General features: G+C 42.8%; 1 protein-coding gene across 2 annotated transcripts in view; it reads right to left on the minus strand.

The window, feature by feature from the left end:
- LOC111875749 (prolactin-releasing peptide receptor) overlaps nucleotides 1-10,538 on the minus strand; it is a 188,727-nt gene that overhangs the window by 17,663 nt on the left and 160,526 nt on the right. For both annotated transcript variants that reach the window (XM_023872249.2, XM_033750233.1), the window contains exon 5: nucleotides 9,387-9,566. In XM_023872249.2, coding sequence (XP_023728017.1) covers nucleotides 9,387-9,566 — 180 coding nt within the window. The remainder of the gene's footprint in view (nucleotides 1-9,386; nucleotides 9,567-10,538) is intronic.

The following is a 10,538-nucleotide window of genomic DNA, read 5'->3' on the forward strand; positions in this document are numbered from 1 at the left end:
TTTACTGATTACTGATACACGTTATGTAACGTAGTATGTTTGTATATCTAATATGATATATTTATATTTATGCTAATAAACTATATCAGTGCATGTGATCTGATATACTGTCTTAAGTAAACAAATTTGGGATATTCTTTTTGGAGTTTCGAAGTAGTAGACTATCGGTACACATAGACCATTGTTGCAGTAAGGTGTGGGGGCTCATGTGAAGCAGAGCTATGCGTACTGACTCACAGAAAAAGACATATGCAAATGTGAGGAGGGGAATAGAAAAAAATGACATTTAAAAAATAGGTTCCCTGTAGGGTTTAATAACGAATATAAATACTGTAAAATGCCTCTTTCGTCATAGAAATATTGTAGAGGGGTGTATTGGGGTCACGAAAATTACTTATACTTGAGATCTGTAGCATTTGTTACATAACGGCCTTATATTAATTTATATATATATATATTTCGAGGAGCCGGAATAGAAACTGGCTACAGGCTGGAAGAGCAAGAGGTCAGACTTTCGAGTCCCGGCAGAGGCAAGAATTTTCTCTTCTCTACGTCGACCAGACTGGTTCTGAAGCCCACCAACCCTCATATTCAATGGGTACCGAGGGCTCTTTCTCCGGGGGATAAAGTGGCTGGGGCTTGAAGCTGACCACTCACCACCAACTAGTACAGAGGTCAAGAAAACATGAATATAAACATGCACTCCCCTCACGTCTTTATGGTGTATGCAAAGTAGGGTGTACAGTGTATCGATACAGGTTGAAACAGTAAATGAATAAAATCTTCCACTTAATAGATATAGGTATATACCAAGCTTGTGCACCCCTGCTACAAAGACCAGCCGGTTAATGCTGCTTAGGGGAACAATCGCTGTTTAATGTCAGAACCATAAGGAACACGCATATACACTGTGTGGACAGAATGCAGAGTTTTAGTATGTTAAAGCAAGTGGCATGTATAGTAACCACTGGATTTTAAAGGGCTATCCATCATCTTGTTTTATTTAAAACACACAGCGTTTCAGAGACTGGATCCAGCCTCTGTCCTCAGGTGGAACCAATTGAGTTGGGCCCAATCGATATAGCCAGTCTTTAACTCCGGACGTCCTCAGGTGGAATCTATGTCCCGAGATAGGGACTAGCTCTGTCGATTGCGTTTAACTAAGTAGTTCCACCCTGAGGACGGAGACACAGTCCAGTCTCCGAAACGTTGTATGCTTTAAATAAAAAAACAGGACGATGGATAATGTCCAGAATCACAATAAATCTATTAATATGCTATCGTCACAGACTTTTAAATCTTATTCTTTAGATTGACACAATTAAAATTAAATTGAAATCCAATAAGTAATTCTGAAGACAAACACAGCGAGGGGCAAGTCTTAACGCTGATAATTGCATGTACATGCTGCAAAGAGATGATGAAGCAGTCGGGATCCAAAAGAAGTACAACCCATCGATCTATACGTAGGAGTTACGGGTGTTTAGGGACACTTTTGGGACGGGTTCCAATTTAATTAGCTCTCCCAGCGTGAAAAATGGAGTTGTTTCGTTCCTGACGGAGCGCATTTTTCATGGAGATTCACTAGAGTCTGTAGTCACTCCTATAAAAAACGCAGTGCAAAAAGTTTCTTTCTTGCTCCGAGATATTGTAGACATAGGGGGTTCAGGTGTGTGAGTGAGTTCGTGCGTCCCCGCTAGTTTTACACGTGTCTATCTAGAGCAGTGTTTCTCAACTGCCGGGCCCTCGACTTATGGAAAAAAGAATTTACCGACCGCGATCTGACAAAGTCTGAGAACCACTGATCTAGACGCAGCGAAATAATACTCATACTCATGGAGTTTATCCCTTCTTGAGGAGCCGCCAATGCTAGAGCTACTCAAGTACTTCACAATATTTTATGGTACCCGGACCGCGCCATAGTTCAAGAGGTTAGTAGCTGGCTTCCCACCGTGGCGGCCCGGGTTCGATCCCGGGGGCTACTCAAGTGGGATTTGTGGTGAACAAAGTGACCCGGGGGCAGGTTTTCTCCGAGTAATTCGGTTCCCCTGCCAATCTTCATTCCACTAATTGCTCCACAATCACCCTCACCTATCATCTAGGGCTGGTACAATAGGCCAGAAATGGTCGAAGTACAAGGGACTTAGTCCCACCCCACTAGCAATAAAAAAAAAGGTATCCGAAGGTTCATTACCGCATCCACAAGAGCCCTCTAGTGGTCCCTATCCTGAGCTAATCAATCAGATCCATGCAATCCCATCCTATCTCTTTAAGATTCAATTTAAAATAATAAAATATTTTATTTATTTGGTCTCTCAAGCTGCTCGTTTCAGCTGTAGAGTGCTTGAAGGCTCAGGCAGAGTGTGGGAATACCGGCTGACGTATAAACTACGCGTCTATCGTGTGTTATGTACAAGTATATTGCAATAGCGTATATCCCGCCGCCAAAAGACATTACACTGTGGGAAAGACCACAGACTCCCAATTATTAGTCGGAACATATCAAAAGATACAACTGATGAAAACAGAACGATATAGATAATGAAGCGGACGGCTGTAGGTATAATGAAGTTAATGTAAAACCGACGCGAAATTGAATGGACACTGGCCACTCACGTTTGTGAGGCTGGATGAGTGTTGGGTACTATCCCAAGCCAGAGTGACTGCTTTTTCGTGTCTCCGACCTTCGGTAGTGTGGGGGAGACAAGAACACCTGGAGGAAAGATTAATGAATATGTAGGTGTTGTTGAAGTCAGAATTGACAAGAGGAAATTGAAGAACTTGGAGGAAACCTGCCCTAATGTCATTTTGTCCACCACAAATCCCACGTCATCTGACCAGGAATCGAACCTGGCCCGCAGTGGCTGGCTATGGGGTGGACGACCGAGGGGTCCGAGTTCGAGTGCCGGTAAGGTCAAGAACTTTCTCCTCTCTATTTTGTCCAGACCGCCTCTGGGGCCCATCCAACTTTTTATCCAGTGGGTACTGGTGGGCTCTTTCCAGGGGGTAAAACTGTGGGGGCGTGAAGCTCATCACTCACCGAGGTGAAGTAAATATGGATCTACACATCCACTCCCCTTACGCCTTCATGGCGTCCTGCTTAATTAGTTAAATACAGGTACAACTTTACTTTTACCTCTTACATATACTAGAGCTCTTCCAGAATCCTCATATCGGTGTGACGGTAGAGAAGGGGGGAGATGGACAGACGGGCTTGTGTGAGACGGGTGGTATTTTAAGGACAAGGAACAGATTGCAGTTTCCAAGGGGATTACTGCTAGTAAGAGCAGCATTAACAGCAGCAGCAATAGTAGTAGTAGTAGTAGTAGTTGTAGTAGTAGTAGTAGTAGTAGTAGTAGTAGTAGTTGTAGTAGCAGTAGTAGTAGTAGTAGTAGTAGTAGTAGTAGTAGTGGAGACAGCAGCACTAGCAGCATAGCCCGGAACTTTCATGATACAAAGGGATGAGCTGTGACATTTTCGTTTTCTTCGTGGATTCACAGGGCTGCTCATAATTAACACGTCTCTTGCAAATTTCGTTATAACAGACGCGTCAAGTATTCTCATAATCTGACATGGCAGCATTCATAATGACATATATGCACTTCATTTATACATAGCCGCCATAAAACGTTTATTTAGGGGATTTAAGGGCGGCAACAGAAGGACAGGAAGAACAGCTTACACTGCTCTGAATACACACAAGAAGCCGTCATTAGCGCGTTTCCATAAAGTAATGCAATTCGTTCTATCATTTTCTTGCCTGCCCTCCACCCGCAAGTAACAGCGCCCAGACACATGAAAACCCTCCCTGAATCTCTAAATGAATGATGGGACACACAACTCTCTCAACTGTTTTATTGTGATTCAGTCTGGCGTATTTTAAGGACTATATAACTGAACGGCCTAAACCAACCATCAGATATACCATTTTAAACCCTCCGATGCAAAAAAAGAGTATGTTTTATCCTGTTTAATCAACTTTAAAATATTGGCCTAGATTACATAAGACCTAAATTTTTGGGTGAATTTGCCTTAGAAGAAAATATTTTCAAGTGATCGAGTGACTATAGAGGGGGTTTTGGTTCGTAATCGGATTTATTGACCACTTACAGACCGTAACTACAAGTAACTATAGAGCTATCGCTAATTCACGCACTCTGCAGTTCACTGCAGCTTGAACTAGGACTTCTCAGCCTTCCGTGTCTGCGCCGGTTCTCTGGCAAAGCTTGCAAAACTGGCGCCCGAAGCGTGGCAGCACCGTTTCCGGCAGCTCTCCTATTTTAGCGTGATGTCACTGTTGTCAAGGAGATTATGTGTTTTTTTTATTGTTAGTGGGGTGGGAAATGCTAGTGGGACTAAGTCCCTTGCACTGCGGCCACTTCTGGCCTATGGTACCAGCCCCAGATGATAGGTGAGGGTGATTGTGGAGCAATTGGTGGAATGAAGATTGGCAGGGNTCAGGCCCTGGCTCGAACCCGGGCTGCCGCGGTGGAAAGCCAGCGACTAACCGTTTGAGCTATGACGCGGNTGCCACGGTGGAAAGCCAGCGACTAACCGCTTGAGCTATGGCGCGTTGAGATGATGTGTTTACCGAGCTGCTGCATAGCAATGGCCGCCTCTGACGCGACTGGAATAATTCAACCAAAGAGCACTAGAAGGGTCAGTTGCTACACAACAGTACTGTACGGAACGAGGACGGAATCCGTTCAGCACTGAAGCTACTAAAGCAATCTCCAGTGTTAGAGAAGAGACTTCGGATATGGATACAGAACAGGCACATGCTATGGAAAAGCCCGAGGCCCTGAGAAGTGAATTGAGAATAGCCACATCAGAAAAAAAAAAGACCTCGAGTTTGGAGAAAGAAAAGATGGAGGGAAGAGTGGCGTATGCTTTGAAAAGTTGGTACAAAAAATAATAGTATAATCAATAGGGTAACTCAGACCAGTACAAATGTGCCGGATCTTCATAACATGACCGTACACGTAAATGAACTGGCATCTAGAATTCCCCACGGATGGTGTCTTCGCCTTATCATGGTGGTGGAGTTTGAGTGCTCCTGAGACCATGGGAGCTATGCCGGCGGTAGCGTAGCTACTGTTAGGATCATGCATACCGGACAGGTCAAGGGGTAGGAGCCAGACGAAGAGGGATACCCTAGTCCTCCAGGTGGGGGATTGGAAGTGACGCTAAAAACCGCACGCCGTAAAAACTAAATTGTTCAGAAGCAGACAATCAGCCTCGCAATAATGGATTTAACGGAAATCGACATCACCGAAGGAGTTGAGATGGTTGGAGGATGTACATGATGATCTCCGTAAAGTGAAAGTGAAAGAATGGGGAGAAAAGATGAAGAACAGAGAAGAATGGAGGAAGATTGTTAGGAGGGCAAAGCTCACCCTGAGCTGTAGCGACGAGGAGAAGGAAGGAAGGAAGGAAGGAAGGAAAGACAGCTAGAGTTTGGCAGTTGGATGACTTCCTACAAGAAAAATAAAATATAATAAACGACTCGAAGAGACAGAACAAGCAGAAAGTGATCTCTCCCCACGAGATGCAGTTATAAACGGGTTAGAAATGAAACTGTAATTCCAGAAGAATTGCACCAACTACGCGAGGCTCAAAGATGTCGAAGAGCTACAGGAGGCCAAATGGATGAATTCTGTTCTGTGTGTCAACGGCGACAATTGGAAACTTGAGCAGTGGGAGGACAAGAGCACCAGCGAAGAAGGACTGATGACAGAGGTGCAATGCGGAGAAATATGCAGCATACTGTGCCAGATCAGACGAGGTTTCTATGAATATCGCTAACAAAGATCGTGAAATTACCTCCTACCCTCACTAACATTGAGGGGTTTGCCTGCAGTATCCACGACATGGCCACAAACTACTAGGACATACCAGAAGTTCTTGCAATGTTTCGCAAATTTTCTGCTCAGATAAGTACGAAGATGAGAAACTTCTGTGTAATGAAATGCAGCTCCAGACACGCGAGTCATAATGAGAGATCTTGACCGAAAACAAACTTCTGGGGAAAAGAAAAAGCTTCAAGGGATTTACAATGAGGAACAGAGACAACGAGAGAAATGTATCAGTAACGCAAGGTTTATTGGCGAGTTCTGGATCGTCGGAAGAGTACAAACACAAAAAATCTACATCTCTAATTGTAAGCTCTTTAAAGGCTGTGACAATTTATCCATGAAATTTTTGTACTCACTTCTTAAGACCGTTGCACAACAGGTTGAGGAAAGTAATGATGATCTGTCTCATTACTTAAAGAGCATAGACGAGACATGCGAAATGACTCATGTATCCACTCAGGACTTGGAGGAGTTACGCCACAAGAAATGGAACGGAGAAATACGCTGAACACCATATCCCATTCCAGCCAGCGAGGACAGCCAGAAATATTTCACAAAATCTATAAACATGCCCTAATGTTGTTCCATTGCTAAAGAAAAGCGGAAGCATGATCTTTTTTGTTTTTTGATTGTTTGGTCTAAGAGTATGTAGTATTGAAGAAAGTGTTGCTTAATTCATTCTTCTGTATCAAGTGAAGAGTTCATATAATTCAAATGCATTTCGGCCTGGAAGCTGTGAAAAGTACTAGTCCAAAACTCCATTCGCAATACTGAAGAAAACTGCGAATATCTAATGAATTTAGTAGTTTTCTTCAGTTTTGCAGTGATACACAATCGATATTCTAAAATAGGACATATAGAATACAGTGTAAGATTAGCATTTGTCCATAAAGTTCGGACAACAATACATCACTAACGACTCGTGTGATGTAATTCGAGTCTGCTTGCGTAGACCTACTACAACGAACATTTGGTAATTAGAGATCCATTATCTTTTCAGTACTTATTCAATACCTATTCAAAAAGGTTACCTTGCCCTCTGTACTTTTATTTCCCCTTTTCTTCTCACTATTTTAGCTTTCTGTTCTATTTGTGCGGCATATAACTTTCGAAATCTTTATCAAAGTTTGTGTAATTCTCAATCTCCTCCAACTTGCTATCAGGACATGATTGATGCTGTGACTTCAAGGAGAACAAACTGCTCACAGAATAAAGCAGTTATAAGTTTTCTCTTTCTTTGGAGACAAACACACAGGATGTCTCGCAATACGCTGCTCAGCGTAAGGTTTGAATGTAATCAATACACTTCGAGCATGTACCATGCAAATATCGTATTCCAATTCTCCTTGTTCGCGGTGTTTATTGGTACCGCACGTGACATGATGATTGGTCAGTACGTCAAAGAGCTTCGATATTTACGCTTTACATTATATCGTTAAGAACTCCATAATTCGATCTGCTCTTCTCATGAAGGTGAATATTATGATCTCCATATATTACAATATGCCGGTCACGGTAGCCGAGCGGTCTAAGGCATGTACTGTTTTCGCTCGCTTGGAAACCGGGATCGTGAGTTCAAATCCCACTCAGGGCATGGATGTTTAGTTTGTATGTGTGCGTTTTTGTGTGTTTGTGTACAGTTACAGGCCTTGCGACGAGCTGATCACCCACCCAAGGAGTACTACCGAATGTGCAGGATCTAGAAAAACCGAAGTGAAGGGAGAAGTTTATGGAGGTAGGCCTAGGCCCACTGGGGCTGTAATGCCAAGGAGAAAAAAAAAGAAATATATTCAATCTACAATTTCAATTAGCTCTTTCTAAGGGGCTAATTGAGCTAATCGAGATTAGCTCTTCCCAAGGGGCCCAACTGATTAGGTGTCTTCCTTCCTCACCTGAAGACGGAAACAGATCAACTTTCCGAAACGTCGTGTTTTCTATTTCCTAGAATTCCGGATGATGGAAAAAGTCCAAAAACTCAGTAATTCTGTGAATAAATTTGTGTTCGCAACAAATTCAAATACTGGCAAAAGATGAATTAAAGTTGGCAAGGAAAACCTCTGGCAATATTTGCGTTCCATGGAGCTCATATTTACCTCTCGCGTTTAAATAAACACGAGTATGAAGCTGCTGGACACCAGATTGGTTTAATTAAACATTTCACCTTGCTGAAAAGTCACTGAGCAATAGAACACGTAACGGGCGACAGGAAACTTAGGTTTTAAGCATTCAAATATGACAGTTCATTACTACGGCAAACGACAGGCTGTTTGTGAACTATAAAGATCAGTGTCTCACTTTACACAGCTCCAAACTTCATGCTCTGTTACTAAGATACTGGTCAGGTTGTTAGGCGTCTAATTTCCCGCCCCCTCAGCGCGGGGCGTCATTCTAGCCCAGATGTGAATCAAATTCGTGGATTTTCATAAGTCTAATATAAATATGTTTCTATCTACAAGACATATATATCATAGTTTCCAAAACCATTTTTTTTGTCCACTTTCCTTATATTGAAAAAAAAAATAGAAGTACTCTTATGAGATCTCCTTGCTGTGTTTATGCGTTTACGCTTGTGTCTGCATGCAGATGCCCTTCTACCCCATACATTTTGAATGACTGAACCAATCTTTATGAAACTTGGTTTGTGTGTCATGGCATCTGATCCCATCACAACGGCGTACTTCATAAATCCCTCACAACAGTCTGTGTGTCTGTGTGTGATCCCCTTTACCATTGTTAGGTAACGGATCGACAAATAAGTTCGCGCGGCAACGATTACGCGCAAAAATAGAACTGTTGGAAGTATCGTTTTCTGTGAGGATCATGTAATCAGAGCAGAGTCTGTTGGTATATACCCCTAGACCGAGGCTTGGTAAACACGTTCCCGCAGCAACAAAGGATTTTTGGAGGCGTCATTCTCTATGCGGTCAATGAAGTGTCGAAGGAAAGTAGTTGATTTCTTCCCAGAACTTATGTTTGAAATGAACATCACGTGGTCAGTGCTGAGGAAAACTGACCCTCTTTTTTCCTCGTATATAATATATAAAACGGTAACACTATGCCTGTAACAGGCCGTGGACTCCCATAGGGTTGTGAGACATCAAGGCTCCCACATTTTCTCTAGACAGTCTGCTCACAGATGGCGGTGAGTTGTTAGCCGTACGCGCCTGACTACATTTACCTCCTAGGGAGATTCCCCAGGGCCATAATACAGCTGGAAGGATTAGGTAATCTCAAAAAAAATCCATCTCATCGGCAATCGAAACTGCAACCTTCCGGCTTGTAGCATAGTGCCTCAACTAACTAACTAGTGAAAGAAATGCTTTTTAACATAAAAACAAATTATCTCAAGGTGTGAAAGAAATAATACAATTTTGGTCACCTAAAGAATGATTTGGTACAAAATATGTCTGCATTTCTACACTTGAAGCATGACTGAAACTGACGTAAATCATATTAGGGTCCTGAACATTGGACTCTCTGCTCACCAGAACTCATTATAAGTTGCTGATTTCTGTCACACTTTATACGTACCTGAGTACCATCAGTGGACACAGGCATATGGCGAAAATGGTTACCATGGAGATGAGATACTTCTGATTTCTCTTCTCTTTGCGAACGTCCAGTTCAGCTTCATACATATCGTAGTTCCCAGATCTGACGCCGTGACCACGGCAAGAGTAATGACTGTCCTCACAATCCTGCTGACTGCCCCTGAAATTCAAACCTTCTTATTAATGAGAACATCTGACGTCGCCGTTGCTGTACTTCATTAAAGGTTTTGTATTTCTAACACACATTCACATCTATGTAACTTCTATATATGTGATATTTTTTTTTGGATGAAAGTGCACTCCGAATCATTGAAAGGAGGATACTGAGAAGAATTGATGGCCCAATTTGGGGAAAATTGTCTGCGAGTTCTGACAATAAAGTTGGTGAACTCGCCACCGTGTGCTTGCCGTGGCAGCAGTGAACAGAAACCTCACTATGGTTTGATAACGCTGGCATATCAGCGATTCACAGCTGTGTTGTTGTTGATATATGGCAGTCTCTTTCTCAGTGGCGTCTATTGGTGTCTGCTTGTGGTTTGGTGTCTTGCAACACGACAATGAACCTGCTCACACGACACTGCCTGTGAGGAAGATTTTAGCTACTAAACAGATAACCAGATCTAACCCCAATGGCTCTTTTCTGTTTTTTCTTTAGTTTCTGGGTGTGGGGTGAGACTCAGTCAACTCTGTACGTCGCACACTAACTGGTCTATTGTACCAGGCCCGGATGATAGATGATGATGATGATGATGATGAATGTGGAGCAGTCGGTGAAATGCAAATTGGTTGGGGAAGCTGAAGTACTTGGAAAAAACCTTCCCCAGATCCACTTTCTCCACCACAAATCCCACATTACCTGACCTGGGCTCGAACCCGGGCCGCCGCTGTGTGAAACCGGCGACTATCCGCCTGAGTTATAGAACGGCCTTCGAATTAGTCACTATACAGCGAAATTCTATGAATGGACTATTAAGTTATTTAATGATGATGTTTCAACTGTGTAGTTAGTTAGTTATTGGAGAGGGTGGGTTTTCCCATGCACTTAGACCTGTATTGGTCCATTGTGCTTCCCTTTATGATTTCTACCAGTCTCTATATCCTACCGGTATTGGTGCTTACCATCAGTTCCGCC

The sequence above is a fragment of the Cryptotermes secundus genome, unplaced genomic scaffold (genome assembly GCF_002891405.2).
Source record: "Cryptotermes secundus unplaced genomic scaffold, Csec_1.0 scaffold1283, whole genome shotgun sequence".
In the NCBI taxonomy this organism is placed as follows: Eukaryota; Metazoa; Arthropoda; class Insecta; order Blattodea; family Kalotermitidae; genus Cryptotermes; species Cryptotermes secundus.